General features: G+C 40.0%; 1 protein-coding gene and 1 pseudogene across 1 annotated transcript; both read left to right on the forward strand.

Annotated features, from left to right (window-relative positions):
• LOC146494779 (uncharacterized) lies at positions 1–2,428 on the forward strand (annotated as a pseudogene).
• A 13,474-nt stretch (positions 2,429–15,902) lies between these two features.
• Positions 15,903–26,242, forward strand: gpr173 (G protein-coupled receptor 173). Its single transcript, XM_085145088.1, has one exon. The coding sequence runs from the start codon at positions 16,011–16,013 to the stop codon at positions 17,193–17,195; it is 1,185 nt and encodes a 394-aa protein (XP_085001214.1). The 5' UTR covers positions 15,903–16,010; the 3' UTR covers positions 17,196–26,242.
• Positions 26,243–27,240: the final 998 nt, after the last annotated feature.

Here is a 27,240-nt window from a genome sequence, read left to right on the forward strand (position 1 = left end):
ACATTAGGTCTCTCTCTTCTGCTAGTACATGACTTAATAATTGATCAACAAATCGATTTACTTACAGAAACCTGGTTACAGCAGGATGATTATATTAGATTAAATGAATCAACACTCCCGAGTTATTCTAATCATCAGAAACCTCGAAGCACAGGCCAAGGGGGCGGTGTGGCAGCAATTTTACGCACCAGCCTATCAATCAACCAAAGACCCAGACAGACTTTTAATTCATTTGAAAGCCTGATGCTTAGCCTTGTCCACCCCAGCTGTAAAACTCAGAAACCAGTCTTGCTTGTTATCATCTATCGTCCACCTGGCCCTTACAGAGTTTCTGTCTGATTTTTCAGACTTTTTATCTGATTTAGTGCTCAGTTCAGATGAAATCATTATTGTGGGTCATTTTACCATTCATGTAGATGCTAAAAATGACAGCCTCAACACAGGATTTAATCTCTTATTAGACTCAATTGGCTTCTCTCAAAATGTAAAAGAGCCCACCCACCACTTTAACCACACTCTAGATCTTGTTTTAACATATGGAATAGAAACTGAACATTTAACAGTATTTCCTGAAAACCCTCTCCTGTCTGATCATTTCCTGATAACATTTACATTTACAATAATTGATTACACAGCAGTGGAGAGTAGACTTTATCAAAGTAGATGTCTTTCTGAAAGCGCTGTAACTAAGTTTAAGAATATAATCCACCCACTGTTATCATCGTCAATGCCCTGTACCAACATAGAGCAGAGCAGCTATCTGAACGCTACTCCAACAGAGGTCGATTATCTTGTTAATAATTTTGCCTCCTCACTACGTACGACTCTGGATACTGTAGCTCCAGTGAAAACTAAGGCCTCAAATCAGAAGTACCTGACTCCGTGGTATAATTCTCAAACACGTAGCCTAAAGCAGATAACTCGTAAGCTGGAGAGAAAATGACATGTCACAAATTTAGATCATCATTTAGCCTGGAGAAATAGTTTGTTGCTTTATAAGAAAGCCCTCCGTAAAGCCAGAACATCTTACTATTCGTCACTGATTGAAGAAAATAAGAACAACCCCAGGTTTCTCTTCAGCACTGTAGCCAGGCTGACAAAAAGTCAGAGCTCTATTGAGCCAACCATCCCTTTAACATTAACTAGTAATGGCTTCATGAACTTATTTACAAATAAAATTTTAACCATTAGAGAAAAAATTACTAATAATCATCCCACAGATGTAATATTATCTACAGCTACTTTCAGAACCATTGATATTCATTTAGACTCTTTTTCTCCAATTGATCTTTCTGAGTTAACTTCAATAATTACTTCCTCCAAACCATCAACGTGTCTTTTAGACCCCATTCTTACAAAACTGTTCAAAGAAGTCCTGCCATTAATTGATGCTTCAATCTTAAATATGATCAATCTATCTCTAATAATCGGCTATGTACCACAGGCCTTCAAGCTGGCTGTAGTTAAACCTTTACTTAAAAGCCATCTCTAGACCCAGCAGTCTTAGCTAATTATAGGCAAATTTCCAACCTTCCTTTCATATCAAACATCCATGAAAGAGTAGTTGTCAAGCAGCTAACAGATCATCTGCAGAGGAATGGCTTATTTGAAGAGTTTCAGTCAGGTTTCAGAGCTCATCACAGCACAGAAACAGCTTTAGTGAAGGTTACAAATGATCTTCTTATGGCCTCTGACAGTGGACTCATCTCTGTGCTTGTCCTGCTAGACCTTAGTGCAGCGTTCGATACTGTTGACCATAATATCCTATTAGAACGATTAGAGCACGCTGTAGGTATTACAGGTACTGCACTGCAGTGGTTTGTATCATATCTATCTAATAGACTCCAATTTTTGCATGTAAATGGAGAGTCCTCTTCACACGCTGAGGTTAATTATGGAGTTCCACAAGACTCAGTGCTAGGACCAATTTTATTTACATTATACATGCTTCCCTTAGGCAGTATCATTAGAAGACATAGCATACATTTTCACTGCTATGCAGATGACACCCAGCTCTATCTATCTATGAAGCCAGATAACACACACCAATTAGTTAAACTGCAGGAGTGTCTTAAAGACATAAAGACCTGGATGGCCGCTAACTTTCTGCTTCTTAATTCAGATCAAACTGAGGTTATTGTACTCAGCCCTGAAAATCTTAGAAATATGATATCTAACCAGATTCTTACTCTGGATGGCATTACTTTGGCCTCCAGTAATGCTGTGAGGAACCTTGGAGTCATTTTTGACCAGGATATGTCCTGCAATGCACATATTAAACAAATATGTAAGACTGCGTTCTTCCATTTGTGCAACATCACTAAAATTAGAAATATCCCGTCTCAGAGTGATGTTGAGAAACTAGTTCATGCATTTATTACTTCTAGGCTGGACTACTGTAATTCATTATTATCAGGATGTCCAAAAATCTCCCTGAAAAGCCTCGCAAAAGTCCGTCTTAATTATTTTTTCTCCCATGTCCCCTGCGGGGCTCTGTAGGTGACCAATGTTGGGCAAGTTAAAATAATAAATTATAGCTATTAGTTATTTCTTCAAAAAAGTAACTGAGTTTTGTAAACAACAAAGGTATATGCAGCTATTTATCTAAAAATGCAGCCAAGGCTTCTTCTTTTTTTTAAATAAACATTTAAAAATATTTACAATCAGGTGTTCTGCTTCAAATAAGATGCCACACAAATTATTTGTGCCACTCCAAAAAATAATTTTTGTCCACTATAAGACAGCGGACCCCACAGACCGGTACGGAGTTCTTTGTTACCGGGCCACGAGAGTTGAGGCTCGGGTGTGAAATTCAGGGGTTTTTATTGTTTTTAGCGTTATTTTTTTGTTTTTTATCATTTTAATCATTAACTTGGTGTCTCTCGTTCTTTTCCTGTGTGTTTTCTTTTTTTATTTGGTACCAGTACTGGTTTTATTTTGTTGTATTCATCCGCGACACCTTAAAGGCCAATCCGTGGAAATACTATCGTGGCGCAAAAAAGGTTGGGGACCACTGCTATAAGATAAAGGAGCACATCACAAGCCTGATACCTGCAGGCCTGACAACAGGAGATGTATCACTCCTCCTGTTTTCCACCTGGAGACAGAGTTTACTTTGTAACCTGCCTTTGGTGGCTTTTTGGCAGCAACTGTGACATTCAGCAGTCGCCTCATTGTTCTGACACTACACACTAACTACACAACACAACACAACACACTAACTTTAGAATTCAGTCTCCATGAATCTGCAAACAGAGACACTCTCCAAGAAACTGTCTGACTGCCTCTTTCTCTGTCATCTTATATTTCTGCTTCAAATGGTTATGTGTTCCATTCCGAGCCAAAACTCTGTTTATAGCAAAGTCTGTGTTTGTGCAGATCAGAGATCTTCCACCGCTAGAGGCTGTATTGGCTTGAAATACTGCCCCCTTCTGACAGAATTTCATGTGACAGCAGAGATCCAGGTGATCTCTCCTGTTTTATCTCTCTCCATTACTTCTCCAATGCATTCAGTGGCTTTCTCATAAATTGACATTTACAATAATGAATTATACAGCTGTGGGGAGTAGACTTCATCACAGTAGATACCTTTCTGAAAGTGCTGTAACTAAGTTTAAGAATAAAATTCTCCCACTGTTACCATCGTCAATGCCCTTTACCAACACAGAGCAGAGCAGCTACCTGAATCCTACTCCAACAGAGGTTGATTATTTTGTTAATCATTTTATCTCCTCACTACCTAGCTCCTCTAAAAAAGAAAGCCTCAAATCAGAAGTTCTTGACTCCATGGTATAACTCTCAAACGTGGACCTTAAAGCAGATAACTCGTAAGCTGGAGAGGAAATGGCTTATCACAAAATTAAAAGATCATCATTTAGCCTGGAGAAATAGTTTGTTGCTTCACTGATTAAAGAAAATAAGAACAACCTTAGGTTTCTCTACAGCACTGTAGCCAGGCTGACAAACAGTCAGAGCTCTGCTGAGCCAACCATTCCTTTAACATTAACGAGTAATGGCTTCATGAAGTTCTTCACAAATAAATTTTAACTATTAGACCAATTATATATGCTTCCCTTTGGTAGTATCATCAGAAGGCATAGCATACATTTTCACTGCTATGCAGATGACACCCAACTCTATCTATCCATGAAGCCAGATAACACACACCAATTAGTTAAACTGCAGGAATGTTTTACAGAAATAAAGACGTGGATGACCTCTAATTTTCTGGTTCTGGACAATAAACAGTACATTGCACAACAACTGAAACCAGCCCAATGAATGAACAGTGAACTGTGTCGGGGAACCCCCGATTTGAACCTGAACCAATGACTTGGTGGTATTCCAGGGTAGGATAACAAAGCCCTCTTTTCCGCTTCTTCCACTTACAAGTCGGCCACAATGGTTGATATTGGGGAACCCATGGCACACCCATGTTTCTGTCTAATAACTTGTATGTGAAATTAGTGGAATTAAGACACAGTTCCTTCAAAATGTAAAAGAACCCACCCACCACTTTAATAACACTCTTGTTCTGACATACTGAATACAAACAGAATATTTAACAGTATTTCCTGAAAACCTTTTTTATCTGATCATGTCTTAGAAACATTTCACTTTACAATAATGAATTACACAGCAGTGGGGAACAGATATCATCACAGTAGATTTCTTTCCATAAGGGATATAACCATAGCTGGACTGGCCATCGAGCATACCGGGTATTTGCCCAGTGGGGAGATGATGATTCTTCATTTTTATGGGCCGATGGGTTTTGTTTGTTTGTTTGTTTTGTAACGGTATAAACGATGAAAGGTGGTGGATTGGCCAGATGCTGGCCGGTGTGTAAAAATAACTCAGTTGTTTGGTGGTGGCTATGGTGGAGCTTTCACAGAGGCCAGCAAGTGGATGAGTGGATGCAGTCTATCTGGGTCAGATATAAACCAAGTTTAGTTGTAGCTATTTTCGTTGTGCTAACGTTTTACAATCAGTTACAATAACTCGTACTGCATACTAGCTAGCATGTCTGGGTGGGTGCTATGATGTTACTGATAGTGAACTATATTTTATTCATAAGGTTAGTTATTAGAGTTGCCAACCATTCCATAAAAAACGGAATCGTCCCGCATTCAGAGAAAATATTACGTGTTTCGTATTGAGCTAAAAAGGAACACAGTTTGTCCCGTACTTCAGCTAGAATGGAAAAAGACACAAAGCTGGAGTTATTCAGCTTCTTTGCGCTGCACAGCTGCCTCTTCTCCTCTCATTCTCTCCCCCTCCCTCTCCTGTTGCTATTTCAATCATGAAACTGATCAATGATCAGCTGATCGGCTTTTCTCTCTTGTTTGTTTATCGCCCACTTTACGCCAGAAAGAGGAAACCAGCGGATGTCGCGATAAACAACAGCAGGACATTTAAGCTTGATCAGCTGTTAATTTAATATTAATTTCTAGTATCAGCTGATGTTTGCTGGAGCCACAGCTGTAAAAGCTGCTGGTCATGATATCAGTTTGGTTATCTGGTGAGAGGGAAACATGAAGATGAAACCAGGAGAGGTCCTTACTGAATCATCAGAGCTGAACAGGTGATGGAGAAACAGGTTTACCTTTTAGGTGACATGAATGAATTGAAGGGAAGTTATGAACTGTTTCTGAGAGACAAATAACACTAGGATCCTTTTTTTATGTATCTAACAGCTGGTAACTGTGCAGGGGTGGGTCTAGCAAAGTTTTGCCAGGGGGCCAGGTGGGGCATTAACAGGGAAAGGGGGACACAAAGAAATAAGTTTTTTTCTTATTCTCATTTAAAATGTCTAGCTTTGAATAAATAATTATCTGAATCTTACAACCAACGTTTTTATCTGATGTAAAATGTATAGAAATCATACATATACCAACAAGACAGTGTACATCACTGTCACAACAGCGTTTGCTTTCATTCAAAGGCTTTATGACTTTTCCTATAATACCTGGTGGGCCGGTCTCTCGTCAAAATGCCTAGGCCAATTTTTTGTCCCAGTCCAGCCCTGGATACAACTAAGTTTAAAGATATAATTTATCCACTGTTATCTTCTTCAACAGCCTGTGCAAACACAGTGCAGAGCAGTGACCTGAACACTACTCCACAGGTCGGTTACACTGTTAATAATTTTATTTCGTCACTGCCTAAAACTCTGGATACTGTAGCTCCTCTGAAAAAGAAAGCCTTAAAATTAGAAGTACTCGACTCCCTGGTATAACTTTCAAATGCACATCTTAAAGCAGATTGTCATGATCCTGGGCCATGTTGGCCCAGCATTCTTAGTTTCATGTATTTTTGTATTTTGTTCCTTATTTGACTTCCCCTTGTGACTTTTACCCCCTGTGTGCCCCTCTGTGTATCTGTGAGCCCTCGTTTCCCCTCGTGTTTTATTCCATGTTTTCCCCAGCCCGTTATGTCTGTGCTCTCCCCGTGCTCCCTCTCTCCTCCTGTCTGTGCCTCTGTGTACCTCCTGTTTTACTTTGACAGTCTCCCGTCAGTATGTGTCATGTTGTGTTGTTCCTGCCCTGTCTCGTTACGATTATCTGTGTCAGCTGTGTTCCCCGTGTGCTCACACCTCCCTCGTTAAACCTCTGTGTATTTATGTCTGCGTCTCCCTCTGTTCAGTGTCGCATTCTCCCTCATTCATGGCCGTGTGTTTCTCTGTGTGCTAGTGTATTGCTTCCCAGTGTAGTTTCTTATCAGTTTGTTTCGCCGTTTCCCTCCAGCAATAAAGCTGTGTTTTGAGTCCATTCCTGCCTCTGTGAGCTTGCGTTTGGGTCCACTTCCTGCCTGCCACACAGCCGAATCATGACACAGATAACTCGTAAGCTGGAGAGAAAATAGCATCTCATTAACTTAGAAGATCATCATTTAACCTGGAAAAATTGTTTGTTGGTTTGTAAAAAAAATTAAAAGACCTGCATGAACCTGGAACATCTTACCATTCATCACTAATTAAACAAAATAAGAACAACCCTAGGTTTGTCTTTACCACTGCAGTCAGGCCGACAAAAAGTCAGAGCTCTGTTGAGTCAACCATTCCTTTAACCTTAACTAGCAATGACTTCATGAAGTTCTTCACCAGGGGCGATTTTAGCCCATTTTTGGGGGTGCTTCAGCACCCCCAAAATGAATCAAAGCACCCCCAAAGATTTCTTACTTTTTTTGACAATATTTGCTGTTTGTGTGACACACTACTAAAAATATAAAAAGCATACAGTACTGTACTGGTTTGAGACATAACATTTAAACAACAAAAGTATAGATAACCCCCCCTCCCAAAATGGTTTGTTCCAGCTCGCCTCTCCCCTACTCTGACTCTAGCGCTCTTGCTGCCAGAGCGATGGTGGCTGAGACGCAGCAGAGTGGACGTGTAAGTGCCTGGCTTAAAACAGGACATGTTAGCTGCATTTAACCTTCAGTTACTCTTTATATAGTTAGGTAGGAGTAAGACCATGTTTGTTTTTAGCTGAAAAAACATTACACCCGGTAACACCCAGTGTTGAAAGCGTGTTTTCCAACAATGTTTGCTACTCTACAATTCCTCCTGCTCTGTAGTAAAATCAGCGACATTTGACCGTCGTGTTGCTCCCATTGAAATGTATACAGCCTATTTAAAATCTAAAACTTTAAATTGTCCGCAGCCTGCTGTTGTTACCACTGTCCTGTTTGAAAGGGATACTAATTAGCTAACTGACTGAATGCCCATTAACCTTATAACTCCTGTTGTGTGTGTGTGTGTGTGTGTGTGTGTGTGTGTGTGTGTGTGTGTACAGAGAGACAGCCAGGTTCATAATGGATATAAGGTAAAGTTTTTTTTTTCAAAAAAAGGAGCCACATTCAGGTAAAAGTGTAAAATCAAATGATCCGTCAATAAAGGATAATGTTGGATCTGTGTTTTAGTATTTATATATTTTATTAGATGTTTGTGGGGTTTGGTTTTTTTCCTTTTGGTTGAAAGTAGACTGAGAGAAGACTTTTTGTTAGTGATCTTAATAGAATTTTTTTCATATTAATGTAATTTTTCATCTAATTTAATACAATCTATTTGTGTATGATTGTCAGTCCAAAGAGGGAGAGAGGAAAGAGGGAACGTGAGGAGAAAGTACAAGGTCAGGAAGAACCAGGTAAGAAAACAGACCGGGAACAGTGACAGGCAAAACAGAAACTGTTAAACTGACCAAGAGAAAAAAACTGATTTTACTCACACAATCTGGAAGTTGTGTCCTCCCTATATTAAAGCTGTTATACAGAATCTGCTAAACAAACTGGGTTGAAACATTTTTGACCCTCTTTAACAACATTCCAACATAACATTATCATTGATTGGGGAGATTAAAATTAATGATATATTTTATGTGGTTCAGCCACAACTCTACTAAAACCTCAGCCAGTAATAGGTAGGCCAGCATTTGGACCGTCCAGTTGTCTGTATGACTGCCGCAGTACGTACACTGTCAGAAAGTGGCAGATGCTCTGTTTATATTCTAAAAATGTTTTAAGCTTGTTTCAAAGATTCTGTACAGCAGCTTTAAATGTTTTCCAAAAGCACACATACACTTATCAGTGTTTCTCAAACTTTTTACAGTGTGTACCACCTGATAAAATGTCACGCTCTCCTAAGTACCACTATGAAAGCATGAAAGTCATAAATCTTACAACACAAAATTATTATTATTAAATTAGTAAAATTAGTATCTGCAATAAAGATTTTTTCATACATTGTATACATTCTACCACAGGCAAAGTTGCCTCCATATATTATATTATAGTTTTTATTAATATTTTGTAATAATTTATTTGTAATAATTTATTCTGTTTTGGGAGCTTATTTTTATGTATCTGTATTATATTACACATACACATTAAAAGTGAATCCCTGTCCAAAAAATGCATTCAGTTTACTTTTTACTCACTGTGAGCATCATTCATTATTCTCCCGCAGTAATTAAGGTTAGGATGTGTATTTTTTAAAATTCCAATCCATTCTTCTTTGGCAGCATTTAAATAACCTTGATCAGATTTGATGGTTTTGTTACAGACTTTTCAAAAAAGTGTTTTGCTTTTCTTTTACAAATGTGGGGATTAAATTGTGTTAAAATGTACAAAACAGTGATGTCATGTTTTGTGACGAGGACCCAGGGACAGAGAGACTTGATGAATTTAAGAATCTTATGATTTAATAAAGAAATTTGCAGACTTGCACAGAGATGGTAAAATTATGATGACTGATAACGGAGACGAAGACAACAGACGATGAGGACAGGGAGGAACAGGGGTTTAAATGCATCAAAGTGACAGTCAGAGAGAACTCGGGACAACATTTAAGGATGCAGGGACTGACAGAGACAGGTTTATCTTGCCTGGCTGGGCAGCTCTCTGGGTGCTCAGCACCCCCAAAGCTCTGATCCTAGAATCGCCCCTGTTCTTCACAAATAATTTTTAACTATTAGAATAAAATGCTCATAACCATCTCACAAATGTAGTATTATGTACAGCTTCTTTCAATACCATTGATATTTATCTAGAATCTTTTCTCCCTTATTGAGTTAACTTCAGTAATTACCTACTCAAACCGTCAGAATGTATTTCCTGCAGGAAGAGCAATCTTGTTCTTACAGTAGATTTTTCATTTTTAAATATTTTAAGGACAAACATTGCAAATTTAAATGTAGTAATGTTATATTGGAGCATCATTATGACACTATTATGACATTATTAATAGAAGTGACGCCATTACTTTATTAAGTGCTACTCTGCTATGTGGAATCATAATAAGATAAGATCTGCAATTACGGTATATTGTAAAAATACATGAGATTTCATGTCAATTTTAAGCTTCATCAAAGGGATTTGATTTACTGTGTCGTTTTCTTTATATTAATTGTGAAAAAATGCATTTATTCATTTTTACTCTTTACAGATGAAATAAGTAGCACTCATATGATGTTAGTTTAAATACAATGTGTGTCAATGGGGGGAAGGGTGCCCTCATCCCCGTGCTTCAGATCGGCCCTGTCCGTGGAACTAACGGGATTAAAATCACTGCGATACCAGGAGGAGTTGCCTGTTTTGGTGCTCATTACCGAAGCTGGGCCCACAGAAGCTGTCCTTTGCATACTGCATTTCCATCTGCCAGTTCACGGCCGGAGATATTTCCATCTACGCTGTAATCCCACGTATGCTCCTGTTTATCATGCCTGGGTACTGACAGGCTGCGGGACACAATGAGGACTGGTCTTCGTGTCATCGCGCAGCCTGGAGCTGTCTGGCCTCAGCACGTTAGCAAGCTAACCAATTTTTTCTAAGCAGAAGCCCTGCATTGCTTCGACATGCTAAAGGATTTCATGAACAACACACGGGAGGTTTCCTCCGACTTGACTGGAATACTGCGCACGGAAGTGCAGCGAGGAATCGTCAAGGTTTCCGACGACCGCAAGAAGCCGAGGATCCACAGGGCGTCTGTTGCTGTCTGACAGCCCCGACCAAACATGGCTTTACGGTTGCTTTTACAGGATATTACTGCCTCAGATTTCTAACATATAAACAGGAGATACGAGTTGACAGCATATGCATCATAAAGTGTTTGAATGGCGGCGTACACACTGTGTGCCGTGAATGGGACTAGGCGCTTACTGGCCACCGGCACAGGTTGTGTGAAAAGCACCGAGATATGACATGCACAAGAAAAAAGAGGAAAGCTGCTTTTGCTTCTTTAAACCTTTTGACTTTTAAAGGTAGTGTGCAACACTTTTTAAATACAGATTTGGTCCACAGGCAAACCTATGCTACCTATGCTTCTGTTTTTAGGCTAGAAGCCAGGTGCATCACCGTATTTCATGTAGACTGCAACAGACGTCTGGACAAGCAACCCACGGCAGGTAAGGAGCTCAGTATGACTGCCATTTAATATTGCCTACACAAAATGTCACACTTTCTGCTTCTGTGTGCCTGTATATTTATCTGAGTGCAGTAAGCTCTTGCTGGCATCTTTCTAGCATCCTCTTCTAGGCCCAGACAATTGCAGCTTGCTAAGACTGTTGCCCTTTGTCTGCCCCAGCCTCTACAGGGTGAGCACCAAATGAGGGCCTCTGAATGTAGAACAAATCAGAATGTTGAAGCATGCCTCAGAGCAGCATAAATGATGTTGATGATAAATAATACAGGATTTCCAGCAGTTATACAACCTTGATCAGCACTGGGACTGCCAACTTATTTAGTATCATTTGATGTTTGGGCCATTCACAGAACACAGAACAAACTCCTGGGGGCATATAGACAACGCTGTTTCAGGTTTTGAGACATCCACCCTCCTTAAGGCTGGACTGTAGCACCCGGTGGCCCCCATGTCCTCAACAGACCTGTAGACTCCATGTAGGAAAGCCTGATGCTGGGTGCAGCTGTCAGAAACCAACAATGTACATCTCATCCAGTGAGCTTTGTTGCCTCCTCCCACCGATGTAAAGCTAGAGGTACTGGGTTGCTGTTGCTACCCAGTTCCTGACAGTGACTCTGCCCTCCGCCGCCAACCAACTTTCAGCTTGACAAAGCCCCTCCTTTAAGATGCACAGCCTCTCTCACAGAATTCACCACAGCTCCCAGCCTGTGGCTTAGCAGGGTTTCAATTCGTGTTGACAGTGTGCTCTTAGCTCTGTATTTTTGTAAATCCTATCAAATTAACTTCAACATAAATCCTGAAACGTCAGCAAGAGAATTCCTTCGGTAGTGTGTGTTTTCTGATGGTTGTCAAATTGCTGTTTTTAGCTGTCATCTCAGTGCTAAATTAGAAACATCCAGTGTACCTACAGTTAAACTCATAAGGAACAGTTATTCCTACCACCTAGTGAAGCCAGCGATTTGAAACTCTGCTCTAATCCTCTTCTACCAAATAAACAGGGAAGAGCAGCATTGCTTTTTCACTTTTTGATATAGTCTTGAACAAAGCTAAAGTTTGTGGCTATAATGTAGCTTGCCATCGCCAGTGTGTGAATGTAGTGTGAATGGGTGAATGACTGAATGTAGTGTAAAGCGCTTTGGGGTCCTTGAGGACTAGAAAAGCGCTATACAAATGCAGGCCATTACCATTTACCATTTACTTCCGTTTAATCAGTTTACTGTTTGACATTTATTCAGCTGTGTGAAACCCCGGAAGAACCCTCCAGAGCAGTGGCGGTCCTAGCCTTTTTGGCGCCCTGGGCAAACACTCTCCCCCCCCCCCCCCCCCCCCCCCCCCCCCACACACACACACACACAGACAAAACATATTGAGGATTGTACATTAACATAAAACTGTTGTACACACACACACATATGAAGAGAGAGAGTATGCATAGTATGCAAACGGCTACCAAACAGCCATCATAATTTGTCATACAATGAGAACAGGACAAATCAACAATTGACAATGACTAATTAATATTAAAATCTGTAACATAATGTATTGTTTGGAGTTTAGTCTGTTACTGTTGCTATTTTTACCATTTCTTCTTGGAGCAACTGTAACGCACATAATTTCCTTAGTGATTAATAAAGTATTCTGATTCTGATTGTTTCAGGATGACCTGCCATTATCCAATAACACATCTGCTTACCTGTATCTTTTTCTCGTTTCTCCTCCTCTTCTTTTCTCTTTTTTCTAAACTGAGGACCTGATGGCTTTGAACTTTTCTTGTCCATCTTCCATTGGTTTTAATTTTGCACTCCAGTATGAACACCCATCCCTCAACCCGAGGATCACCACAACATGATCTAACACACCTACACCTTAGTTCACAGATTCGCTTTGTCTAAGGTGCATTTCTGAGATTTCACACAACCCAGGATTCAAATCATGAATACATGATGGACTTGGATTTACAACATTATAAATGAAATGTGCTCTATTTGGAAGCAGCAGGCCCCTCCCCTTTTGACGGGTTGTGTGTGAGACTTTAAATCAACAAACTGTAAATTTTAAATTGTTATTGATCCCTTTACAGTCCTAAAGTGTATATTTATTTTCTTACTCTTCTTATATATATTGTTTGTTTACTTGCACTGTTGTAACTGGAGCCTCGTCGTCTCGTCTCTCTATATACTGTACTGTAGCGGAGATGACAATAAAGTTTACTTTGACTTCTGCAGTAAGCAGGCGCACCGAAGGCTCTCGCGCTCACTTTTTGCGTATAGAATTTCGAAAAAACATCGGTGCAAATTATAAGTCTGTATTATAATGTCTGGTGTTTTCGTGTTTGTTGGTTTGTTTTTATTTTGTTTTATTTTGCGAGTTGGTTATTAGATGCTGCTCCAGCCGGTCAGAGTATCCCCCGCCACCCCGCCCTCTCCTCTCTGCGCCGCAAGCAGCAGGTGCACCTCGCAAACGAAGGGCGCCCTTACTCCCAGCAAATGGGCGATAGAAAACCGATCGGTGCCTATGCCATTCCCAATATGCGCTGGCTGACGTCAGGGCAGCATGAGTACGAGCATTTTTATTTTTTTTTTGGAAATGCCCGTGATGCCGCCCCCCACCACGATGCCGCCCCGGGCAACCGCCCGTGTCACCCGTATCTAAAACCGCTACTGCTCCCGAGGGATTAATAACGTTTTATTTAATCTAATCTAATCTAATTACTTTAATCTCAGCCAAATCCATTTACTCACGAACAAATAAAACACTGAAAAAGGCCAAACAATAACATGTTTAAGTTGTTTAAGTGACTTGTATATCATGTTTAACCTGAGCAGCATTGTCATAACCCTTGGGGGTTTGAAAACGATGTGCTGGGAATTTGCTGATTTCCCCGGCTCAGATATTTGAAGTTTACACAGCTACATTCTCGCCTGAAAATATGTTAAAAGTTTATTTTGCAACCCAGAAAGAGTAATAAGAGTAATATTAAAACTAAGTAGCTACAGTAGTAGTACCCATTGTTGGAAACTGGAATTGGCTGGGCCAGTCTGGGATATGGTTTTTCAGTTTTGTTGTCCGGGTGGAAAATCATGAGAAATTCGGGAGAATGGTGGCTCCAGGAGATTTTCAGTAGGGGCACTGAAATTTGGGATTCTCCCAGAAAATCGGGAGGGTTGGCATGTATGCCTCTATACCGTAACCTTAAGATTATGCTTAAAACCCCCAAAAGTTGATTCTGTTCATCTGGACATCGCGTTTTCAGTGTGAGAAACCTTTCATCACTCATCCAGCCTCAGCTGACTGCAGGTTTCCGCAACCTTACAAAGAGTATATAATGACTGAAAGTAGCACCACTGGCGAACAATGGGCTATGAGGTCAGTTTCTTGATCAATAATGTGCAAATTGTCATGACCATTGATGAAAGACCACTGATCAATGGCCATGAGTACCATTCACAGAGAGTTTGGGAATGGCTGCAAAGATGGTCCCCTCTTCTATAGTCACTAGATCACGACCAAACCATGAGAGATGCAGGGTTTTAAACATGAACACTGATAAGGTGGATGGTCTCTCTCCTTTTTAACCCAGGGTCCATGTTTTCCAGCAAGAACCCAGGAACAGTTTTCCACTTTGCCTCTGTCCTTTTGCATAAAGAAGGCAACAGCATTTCTGTAGCCTATTCACATGTGACTTCTTTGCATGGCGAAGCTCTAACCTGCATTTGTGGATACCACAGCAACCTGTGCTCATAGACTGTGATTTCTGGCAGTGTTCCTGAGCACAGTGATGTCCACGATAGAGTGATGTCTGTTTTTAATACAGTGCTGCCCGAGGGTCTGATGATTACAGACATTTGTCCAGATTCTCTTAATCCTTAGACAATATTTTGTTCCGCTTTTTCACTTTTTCATTTTCATTATTATAGTTAGTTTCCTAATTGCAGAAGATAATAACATAAACTTTAAAGGGCTGAACATCACACAGGGTATCAGAAGTATGAAGACACTGTGACGATCAGAGTTAGTATAAGCCTGTACACTCTGAGTAGTTTTTTTTATTGCTTTTTATTATTTGATCATGTTTGTCTTTAGTGTTTAGTAGTAGATATTTTTCAGAATTTCAGTGTAGATGTTAAAATATAAATACAGCTTATTCACAGTGTTTAGTTGTCCCTAGTCAAAAATAAAGGTTGTGAAATTTGACCAAACTGATAAAGATATTTCCTGTATATTTTTATTTTAATTCAGTTAGTTTTATATGTCCCAATCCAGCTAGCACTGGTTTGTTTCATAACTGTTATTATTGTTTTTAAAATGATTTTTCACACCTTGTTTAATTTTTTGGTTAAATTTTAGGTACATGACACACTGAACACAAGTGTCACATCAAATGGATATTTGCCGCTAAAGTTCAGTAAAAGGAAAGGGACAAAAGAAAGCTATCACTGCGTCCTTTGTTCCTCAGATCCTCTAAGCTTATACTTGCAAGCATTAGCAATAATTGCAAGGAAAACATGTTTCTTTTTGTGGGATTTCACTTCAATTCTTAAATTAAAAAAATATTTTTTAAAAATTTGACTCTTAAGGGTGAGGGTGAGATTTTATTTCTCAAATTTGGTTGATTATATATGAAATGGCCCAATTGTCATGATTTTCAGTACTCATTTGTAGACTAACACGTGAAAACTCCCAGCAAAGTCATGTTGAACATTTCTGAATTATGTTTTAAGTATGTTTTTGACGTTGCCACCAAAAATGTGTTTTCTGCGTTAGAGAAAAAGAAGCCATGTGTTATTTTGTCCTTTTAATCTGTGCTAGTAATACATGAGTGACTGAAATGATTTTTCATTTCTGATGAAGAGCCATCAAACGCCTAATTCTTGATCTCTTCTGGTTGTTTTCAGGACCCCTGTGAGGATTAAGAGGCAAGAGGAGAGGTCACAACAACGAAGGGACTTTGCTCGAAATGGAGCAATGTGTCTTGAGGTGTTCCTGTTCAGTGTAAACTGCAAAAAGGAAGCAACCACGAGTACGGAGGAACAATCGGCAGACGAGGGAGGTGGTGGTGGAGTGGTGACTTTGTTGTCTAAAAAAAAGTGTTATGGGTGGGGGGGCATTTGGGATGGCAAATGGAAATGAGAGCAGTGAAGGGCCTGTCGGGCCAATGGCAGCAGTGGTGGCTACTGCAGAAGGCATGGTAGCAGACAGTTCATCCTCCGTTATCTCTACGTATATTAAACTGGTGCTACTTGGGCTGATCATATGCATTAGTCTGGTGGGGAACTTGGTGGTTTCTCTGCTTGTACTCCGGGACCAGGCTCTGCATAAGGCACCTTACTATTTCCTCCTGGATCTGTGCCTGGCAGACAGCATTCGCTCAGCTATCTGCTTCCCCTTTGTGCTGGTGTCTATAAAAAATGGCTCAGCGTGGACCTACAGCGTGCTGAGCTGCAAGGTGGTAGCCTTCATGGCAGTGCTCTTCTGCTTCCATGCTGCCTTCATGCTCTTCTGCATCAGTGTAACACGCTACATGGCCATTGCACACCACCGGTTTTACTCGAAGCGCATGACGTTCTGGACATGTGTGGCGGTAGTGTGCATGGTATGGACGCTATCTGTGGCAATGGCATTCCCGCCTGTTTTTGATGTGGGCACCTATAAATTCATTCGGGAGGAGGACCAGTGCATTTTTGAGCATCGCTACTTCAAGGCTAATGACACGCTGGGCTTCATGCTAATGCTTGCTGTACTCATTCTAGCCACACATGTCGTCTACATGAAGTTACTTCTCTTTGAGTACAAGCACCGCAAGATGAAGCCAGTCCAGATGGTGCCAGCTATCAGTCAGAATTGGACCTTTCATGGGCCAGGAGCTACAGGCCAAGCAGCTGCTAACTGGATTGCGGGTTTCGGTAGGGGCCCGATGCCACCCACTCTGCTGGGAATACGGCAAAACTTGCACAACCAGAACCGGCGACTCTTAGGCATGGAGGAGTTTAAAGCGGAGAAGCAGCTTGGCAGGATGTTCTATGTGATCACATTACTGTTCCTGGTGCTCTGGTCTCCCTACATAGTAGCTTGCTACTGGAGGGTGTTTGTCAAGGCTTGCACAATACCACACCGGTACCTCTCCACCACTGTGTGGATGAGTTTTGCCCAAGCGGGAGTCAATCCTATCGTCTGCTTCTTCCTTAATAAAGACTTGAAGAAAGGGCTCCTTTCCCACCTACCAGCCTGCTGCAGGACTAAACCTCATCTGCCACGAGAGCCTTACTGTGTCATGTAACTAGAGATGATGAAGGAAAAAAACAATGGGCAGCCTACAGATGTATTGTATATTGTGCTTGAGTTATTGTGGCATTTGATGCAATGGAAGGTATTATTAAGCAGTGAGTGGCAACTTGTGAGTGTAGTGTTAAAACACTGGAATGGTAAGCATGTATTTCCATCTGTCAACCAATTTTCACTCTAAATTCAACAGCATACATGAGGTCAGATCTTGACTTTCGATAACAGGAGAAACATACATGTAAATAATATGCAGTCACTGGGAAAACCAAGACAGACAAATAAACTAAGCTTAAGATTTTTAAAAAATGCCATTTAGAAAAGTCTTGAATACAAAGGATGTTGGGCTTGTGACAAACAGAATCCCAAAGGACGTAATAAACCCGCTTTTAGTCGGAATCTTAATGTCATCATCATACTGGAATAACTGATGATTGTCCAGCAGCAGTGGCTGATGAGAGTAAAAAAGTGCTCAGCTAGATTCAAACCAGCATTCGTGTTGACTCACCAGTTTTATTAGAATGTCAGTTTTAGTTCACAACAACATAAAGTTTCCAGAAATACAAACGTTAGTTCCAGAAAAGATGTGGAAGGTTGTTTAATGCATTTAGCTGGTGTTTACATTGTTGCTGAGTCATATTAATCAAGTATCAACAGGTCATTTATGATCAAATGGAGGTACAGTGGACCCCATAAACACCTTTTAGTGCTCCTGTAGTGGTACAGTACATGGCACAGTTCACAACTGAAACATTTTAGATTGACTTAAAAACATGAATAAATAACAAACTGAGACTGGAGAAACCAAGAATTGTTATCCAATCCTCACAACAAAATGCCATCACATTATATGGTGTCGATGTGTTTTCAAGTTTCAGTTTTGTGATTTAACCATCAGTGAGAACGCATAAAGATGACGAGGGTGTGCTGTTGAACACAGATTTTAGCAGGATTTGTAAAAGTCAGAATAAAGGGAGCTGCAGAAACATGCTAACAGACTAAAAACCAAAGTAAAACAGGCGCTGCAGAGTAAATGTACCGTAAAGAATTGATGCAGAATCTCAAAGCAGACAGAAGGATTTTCTTTCCTCAAACACACTGTTTGTTTGCTAGTCACTAAAGCAAACCTTCAATCTGTGTTACCTAAAACATATTCTTGTTGTTGCTCATTAGCTCAACAGAAAATGTGCAGTAGGGGATGCTTTTCAAGCTTTAAACATTTGCAGATAGAACAATTATTTGTTTTTTCATGTTTTGTTTTTTCCTAAGGACAAATCTGAAGTTACATCTGCATCTGTTACTTGAGCAGCTTCACCTTCATTTTAAAGCAGAAAGACGATTAGCTTTACCAGGCATAGCAACCCAGGATTTTTAACCCTCAAGCGACCAAGCTATTTCAGTTGGTATTCTAATGACCGAGTGTGCTATCAGGAATACTTTTTTATGATTTTGTTTGTGTATTTCACACTAATACTGTTTCCTTTATCCATGTTAGATATTCTGAAATGCTCTATTGTTATCAAGTATTGTTTTCAACCATTTTTATGCAAAAAAGATTTAAAATACATGTTGTACAAACAAAATGACATTTAAACAGTCCTTGTCTGTTATTTCTTAATATACATACATGAAAAAAAAAATTGGTTTCAGTGATGTTAGAAAAATAATAATAATATGGAAGTGAAGGATGTTTAAGCTATATGAACTATGTGAATGATGTTTTACAATATAGTAAAATAATTTCAACGCCATAATTCTTGTGATCAGTGACAAATTACAGTGCAGAAGTTGGCATAAGGATATCTATTTATTGTTTGGTTTTAGTTTGAGACAAAATGTGGGGGATTCTTTATGATCTGAATTATTAGCTCATCTGGATAAGTGTCTGCTGTTAGTAGCCAATTTATTGCTCCTAGGTGGGTCTGTCCTGAGAGTACACGCTGGATGGATCTAACCACTTTAGCCTAGTGGCCAGCGTTTCGAGCCATTGTTTGGTAGTTTCCAGAGGCTCAATTATGGACAGATTTTTTTTTACTTCTTATCCATTCAGGACGTCTCTCTCATGACACCCTTCTGCACCTCTGTTGACCAACTTATTGATGCGCTCATTTCTAATCCTGTCCACCCTGCTCACTCTCAGTGAAGATCTGAACATATTCAACTCTGCCACCTCCAGCTCAGTGCCTCTGTCTCCAAACCACCACAGCAGGCCTCAACAGCATCTTGTAAACTTTCCTTTCACTCTTGCTCCTATCTTATGTCACAAATAACCCCTGACACTCATCTTGGAACATCCTGCCTGCATTCTCTTCTTCACCTCTCTTTTGCACTCTCTGTTGCTTTGGATGGTTGATGCTAGAAAATAAACTCATCTACCTTAACTACCTCTGCTCTTGTTCACCTTCCCACCCATCTCACTTTCGTTCCTCGTACCTGCTCCCCACTGTCACTACAGATCAGCGTTATCTGCAAATATTATACTTCACACAGACTCCTGCCTGAGCTCAGCTGTCAGCCTGTCCATCACCACTGCAAACAGGAAGGGGCTCAGTGCAGATCCCTGATGTAATCCCAGCCCCACCTTTATCTGTCACTCCTACTGCACACCTCACCACTATCTCACTGTCCCCATTTCCTGCACTACCCTCACATACTTGTCTACTACTCCTGATTTCCTCACGCAGTACCACAGTTCTGCTTTTGGTACCCCATCATCTGCTTTCTCTGAACATCAAAGACACTCCGAAGCTCCTTCTGACCTTCTCATGTCTAACTTCTCCATCAACACTCACATTGCATCTGTAGTGCTCTTTCTCAGCATAAAGCCATACTGCTGTTTGCTGATTGTCACCTCCAGCAGCTCTGTCCTAAATCATCATGGTATGGCTCAAAAGCTTGGTCTCTCTGTAATTACTATGGCTCTGCACTTCACTCTTGTTCTTGAAAATCACTACCAGTACTCTTCTTCACTCTTCTCTCACTTCTTTCCTCCTCTCTGAGATTCTTTATTCATCAGCTCCTCAAAGTACTCCTTCCATCTTTTCAGCTGACTCTTTTCACTCATTTCGTCATTCCTCTGTGTTGTGTTCCTCACATACAATTCACTATAAACCTTTTTCTTTGCTTTTGCTCTCTCTTTATCGTATGCCTAGGCTCCAATACTCCTGTCTAGTTTTTAAATCTCCCTGACTATCACACTTTTTATTTGCCAACCTCTTCCTTTGAATAATTTACTGTACTTGCTCTTTGCATCACCAAGTCTCCTTGTCCTCTTTCCTCTGTCCAGAGGTTCCATCAAACACCTCTGCAGTTACCACTTCAGTTGTACTTTTGTAGTTATCACCATTCCACCTGATCTTCTGCACACACAATATATCTACCTTCCTTCTCTTCATCATATCAGCCAACTCTCTCCCATTACCAGTTCTATTCCCTACATTTAGAGTAACAATAATACATTTTATTCATAGGCTCTTGTCAAGACATTCATTGAGACCTTATAAACCATTAAATACCAAAGTCACAGTAGAGTCCCTACTCTCTCCACATTCCTGCCTATTCTTCTTTCCTGCTGCTTCCTAACCTACCTTTCCCCTCTCCTCTTCCTTTGCCTTCAGCCAACAGTTTCCACTGGCACTACTTGTTACTTCATATCATTATATTCATTTTGACAGTTACTTTTAATTTTCACAGAACTGCATACAGTCCTGTAAAAGTTTTGGTTACACACACAAACACGCTACCGGTTTAAAGTTGTAGAACACCCTAGTTTTTCCAGGTTTTTATTGAAAATTTTGCGGTTTAATGTCTTATTGCACACTGAAATGAAATGAATGTAATAACAAAATCAATTTATAGACCAAAATGTATTCTAAACTTTTGACTCATCAAAGTAGCACCTGATATAACAGCTGAACACAGTCGTGGCTTCTTTCTACAATAGAAATCGAATATTCTCCCATATCTGTAGCAGAAGTTCCCATAAATGTGGACCTTGTAGGTTGCTTTGCTTTCACTCTTCTGTCCAGTTCATCCAAAACCAGCTCGATGGAGTTTAAGTCTGGAGACTGTGCTGGACACTCCATGTTTTCAAGCTCACCATCTTGTTCTTTGTTCCTGAGGTAGTTCTGGCGTAGTTTGGACTTATGTTTTGGGTCATTATCTTGCTGTAGGATGAATCCCTGACCAACTAGGTACATACCAGAGGGTCCTGCATGGTGCTGCAGAATGCTGTGGTTTTGGTTCAGGGAGCCTCTCACTCTTTACAAGTCACCGACCCTGGATCCAGCAAAACAGCCCCAGACCATCACACTTCCTCCTCCATGTTTGACGGTTGATACCACACACTGTGGAACCATCCTTTACCTACATGACGGTGTACAAAGATCCTGTGTGATGAACCAAAGATTTCAAATGTTGTTCCATCAGTCCATAATACCTTCTTCCAGTCTTCAGTAGTCCAATGGTGGTGTTTCATGTCCCAGCCAAGCCTCTTTGTCTTATTCTAATGTCTGGCTTTCTTGCTGCAACTCGTCCTGTCAAACCTGCAGCTCAAAGTCTTCTCTTCACAGTTGAAACTGAGACTTTCTTACTAATACCACTGTTAAGCTGTGCATGAAGCTGTTGTCCTGTCAGCCGCCTATCACACAGCTGTTAACTCTCAGAAACTTGTCCTCTGATTCAGTCATGTCTTTGGGTCCTCAGACCTCTTCCTGTCACAGTTTGTTTCTGAGCCTTTGGAAGGTGAAGGAAACTGTACTCACTGACACCTTGACTCTCTTTGCGGTTTCTGCATTGGGGCGATCGTGGCTCAAGAGTTGGCAGTTCGTCTTCTAATCGGAAGGTTGCCGGTTCGAGCCAACTGGACTGACAGTCTCGGTTGTTGTGTCCTTGGGCAACACACTTCACCTACCGCCTACTGGTGATGGCCAGAGGGGCTGATGGCGCAATATGGCAGCCTCGCTTCTGTCAGTCGCCCCAGAGCAGCTGTGGCTACAACTGTAGCTTGCCTCCACCAGTGTGTGATTGTGAGAGTGAATGAATAGTGGAATTGTAAAGGGCTTTGAGGGTCTCGAAAAGCGCTATATAAATGCAATCCATTATTATTATTATTATTATTATTATTATTATTATTATTTCTCTGTAGGACAGACCGACATTTATAAGTGTTATGATGGTCTGTCTCTCTTCCATTGTTAATCGCCTTTTTCTCACCATTTGTGTACCATCACACTACTTTCTGCAGTACAATACTGTTCAACTGATGCTCACGAGGGTATGGTACCACAGTGTGTTCCAACACTGCTTATATGCAGACAGAGGGGGAAGTAATCCAGAAAAGTTGGAACAGCTGTAGGAATTAGTAGCACCAGCTTCAAGGCTTGATCAAGCTCCATTGTTGCAGAACAGATTAAATTGTTAATCCATTTTGTGCTCCTGAAAAAGGCCTTTTTACATAATTCTGAAATGTACATTATTTTTCAGTTTCGGGGAACCTTACATTTTTTTTTTTTTTTTTTTTTTAACCTCTGGCAGTTCACCACTTACCTTTGTACCATTTCAAGCTATTCATTGTACTTGAACGACTTGAATTGCAATAAATAACTGGAAAAATTAGGGTGTCCTAAAACTTTTGATCAGTAGTGTGTATATAAAATCCCACTCACTCTGCAGACCGTCTTTATCCTTCAAGCTAGGGTCTTGTACCAGAACCCTGGGATCTTTAGGGTCCTGCACAGTACATGTGCTGATCCTAGGACTGCGCCCTTCTGAACAGAGACCTCACATCTGTTTCCAGGGATCTGCTGAAGCCACTCCCCCAATTTAGGGATCACTTTCCCAAGTGTTCCAATTACCACAGGGACTGTTCCCTTCACCCTCCACATCTTTTTGAGCTTCTCTCTCAGACATTGGTATTTCTCCAGCTTCCCATGTTCCTTCTTCCTGATGTAGCTATTACTTGGTATAACTATATTTCATTACAGCCATCTTCCTCTTGGTTAGCCATCACCAGTTTTTCCATCTATACCTGGAAGTCCCATATGATGTTAGCTCGGTCATTCTCCACCACCCTAGGGTGTGTACCCCATTTTAACCCTGGGACCTTCCAGGCCATGCTTGGCACAGATGTTCCTGTATACTATTCCAGCCACTTGCTTTTGGCGTTCCATGTATGCCCTGCCTGCTAGCATCTTGCACCCTGCTGTTATGTGCAGGATTGTCTCGGAGGTATCTTTGCACAGCCTGCACCTGGGGTCTTTCCTGTTGTGGTAGACATTAGCCTCAATCGATCTTTATGGAAAATGTAAACATTTTTAGAATGAAAAAAATCACAGTGTGACAAACCCTGAGGCACTAGGTTCGTCAGTTAATCTACTTGGTCACTTGAAGGTTAAAATCGCAATCAGGAGGTAGTAACTCAAAAGTAAAATTTTATTCATTATTTCTTATGTTTAAAAATATAGAACAAAGTCAATATTTTAGTTGCAATGCTGAGTTATCAAGGACACCCATTTAAACACAGGACACAAAGTCATAGCAAGTTGGCATGCTAAACAAGAACATTATTCCTCTCTTCGTGGGGTTTGCATGTTCCTTCTCTGCCTGTCTGGGTTCCCTTAGAGCACTCTGGCATCTTCCCACATTTAAACACACGAATGTTAGGTTAATTGAGGATTCTAAATTGCCCACATACAGCATGTGAGAACGATAAAGTGCTTGATGTATATTTAAAAATGTGTCATATGAATGTATGCTATGAATGAAAAGTGCTGTATAAATGTTAGTATCACTAGTCACTTCATATCCCTATTTTCATTTTGACAATGACCTTAAAGCAGCTAAAAAAGATAAAGATACAGTGTCAGCATCCACTTTATATTTATATTGCAAAACTGATTGGATCTAATAGTCATTCATTACTTTTTTCATCATTACAAGAGAGCGTACACTGGAAGACATAGCTATTGTTTTAGTTTTGCCTAAATCTAGATAAATCAATTAAACTATGCGTCTTCTGCAACTTTTTTACAACTTATGAAGGTGGAAAGAGATCATAGGGCAGAGGTGTTGTCAGTGCATGTCTAAAATCACGGCATGCCGTTAAGCCTGTGAGGGTAAAAAGCGTGTTTGTGGTTAGCCCTTTGTTTCTGTCATGGCATATGGCCTTACTTCCATACAAACACCAAACCAATGCAACTGAGTAGCCAAGAGTATAAAAATGTTTCTTCTTCTGAAGTTATTGAGCAAGGAAAGGGAATACTCTGGGCACTTGCACTTTCCATCAAAAGCTGGAGGAGTTACCAGCAGAAAGTGAGAGCATCAAAAATGAAAAGTGACTTTTCTATTGCAACTTGTTGATACGAGTGAGGTCCAATCTGGTTTGTTGCAGTTTTTCTATGTTGTTCTCCTTTGGAATATCAACCCGTGGAATGAAGGGGAATGATTGCTCTTTCCATTTCCATTTTTGACAAAGCCACAGGAAAGTGTGCATCATGTCTGTTTTTAATTGCCTTGGGCAGATTATCTTTTGTAAATTTACTATGACTTCTGAACTATTTGGTGTGTATTATACTGACAGGTAACTTTGAAATGCAGCGAAAAAGCTCTTGATTATCTTAGTTTTGTTGTGTGTGTGTGTGTGTGTGTGTGTTTATTTCTATCAGCAGGTGTGAATGGGTGTATGTGTAATGTATTGGTTGCATGGATGTAATAGGAAAGTCACAAAGGAAACACATACCGTATGCATAGTGCATTTCAGAAATATCACTTCTGCGAATTCTTTCTCAGAACTTCTCTGTTGACCTTTTTCCTGTCACAAAGATATGAATGTGTTTTCAAACCAATGACTTTTAAGTCCTTTTTCAAAACATGCAATTAATTGAATGTTTTTTAGTTTTTGTTTGTTTTTTGTTTGTGTATGTATCTAGGAAAAATCTATGAAGCTTGAGCTCAAGATCAAGCATCCAGTCATTCCCAGTGCACAAATCTGGCCTTATCCTGAATGTTTAATTATAAAGTAAAGTCATTTTCAACTAGAATTCTAAAATATAGACATGGCATCACTTTTACATCAAAAAGGGGTCAAAAGGTTGCTATCTTTGAAAGATGACCCCAAATTATCCTGATTGGTTCTTCTTCATATCTTGCAATTAAAATACTTAAAGGCTGTAAAAGGATTTTTCTTCTGACCACCACAAATCATGTGGCACAGTGGTTGGTTTCCCATGTTCTGTATTTAAAAGAGGAAAAATAGGCGATTGAGCCATATGCATGTCTCTGGCAAGTTATGATTTCTGTTGTTGGTTTTGTAATGAGAATAAATTATATACTTGAAACAATGAGAACATGGTTATGATTATGAGTAGTTGGTATCAACACAGTTTGCTCTGATGTGATGATTTCATACTGTGCTCAGCTTTGCTATAGCTGACGAACAGTGATGGTGGTGATCATCGTGGGCAGCACAACTGTTCTGACAGTTCATCAAAAACTATAAAAACCAGCAAATATTTAGTTTCATTTGCTGAGAATTTGTGTTTTAAGCTAACTTCTACACTTTGTTCAGCTAATTGTTTAAAACCTCCAAAAATGTGAGTCCTAATATGGAGTGGTAAAACTCGCCTGTAAGTGATGTAATCATATCCTGTTCCCGAAATTGGTTTCATCTGCTCAAAGTTTGTCTTTGTTGGGTTGTTTTTTTTTTTTTTGAGAGCTGTGCTTTTACATATTTTTCTGTTCTTTAGTGTAGCCAGTGGTTTCCATCTTGCACTGTGAATTCTAGTAGCTTTGCTGACTTATATAACTCAACTTTAACAAAGGTTAAATTAACTTTTGTTGGTCTGTGGAACCAGCACCCCAATACAGGAAGTCTGAATCAGCTCTCTGTTTAAATAGTTTGTTCTCTGATCCTAGGAGTATTATCGAGTAGGCAGCACAGAGCTTGGATGGAGCTGATGGGCAAGGGAACTCGCCCAGTTTATTCTGCCTCTGTCCTCCGGATGTCTACCCCACCTATTCGGATAAAAAAAAGAAAAGAAAAAAGAACATAGCGAGTACCCTTGCAGGCCCTGTCATCTACCAGCCACGCGTGTTCCAGTAACTCCCCTATAGACCAGTGCTTTTTGAATATGACTAGGTTTAATTCAGTGGCCTCAAGGGAACACTAATCAGCCAAGGGTGATCATGTGATCGTGTGTGATCATGTCTACACACAAAAAATCCAGACACTAGAATAATTTTCATTACTCAAACTAAATTTCTCATCAATCATATTAATTAGATTTATACTTTTATTATATTTTTGATTAAGAATTAAAGACACTTTACTATTGGATGGTCAATTTCTGTTTTGAAGAATAATAAAGTAAGTTATCAAATTGGTAATAAATGTGTTTCAGTCTGACACACAGGCAACATTATCTGACCTTTAAAAAGTTAACTTTCAAAATAACTGTGTTGCACAATTATCCTGTTCACATATAAAACTGTGTTGGATGGATTTGCTGGTGCATGTTTAGCAGTAAAGACTAGCTGTCCTTGCCACTGTTCCAAAGGATTTTGGATTGTTTTGGGAACTTGCTGATTGTTGTACATGTTTGAACAGAAATAATAGGCATGTCAGAGTACCCAGAAGGAAACCGCGCATTCACGGTGAGAACATGAAAACTCCAAACAGAAAGGTCCCAGCCAGAGGCTGGGTTTAAACACAGGGCATTCACCGTAAGATAAACCCATGTTTTATTCACTATAGAACCCACAAAATATATCTTCTTCTTTACATTTTTATTTTAAGAAAAACATTACAACAAAGGTACAAAGTTTCCTATTGTGTAGCATCCCATCTGGAAATGTCCATGGACTAAGGAGAGCAGCTGATAATGTTTTGTCTGATGGAGAATTCTAGTTGCCCTTAAGTCCTGCTTTGTCTTTGTTGTATTTTTCATATTGTATTGAATCAAGTGGTATCAATTAGTGAAAGGTATAGACCATAGGCAGGACAGTTCATCAAGTTCAAAATGAGCTAATATGTTTCTTATAATGGT

Source organism: Neolamprologus multifasciatus, chromosome 20 (assembly GCF_963576455.1).
Source record: "Neolamprologus multifasciatus chromosome 20, fNeoMul1.2, whole genome shotgun sequence".
NCBI lineage: Eukaryota > Metazoa > Chordata > Actinopteri > Cichliformes > Cichlidae > Neolamprologus > Neolamprologus multifasciatus.

Bases quoted from the DNA above. Each gene is read 5' to 3' on its own strand.
- gpr173 (XM_085145088.1), top strand. From the start codon at position 16,011: ATGGGTGGGGGGGCATTTGGGATGGCAAATGGAAATGAGAGCAGTGAA.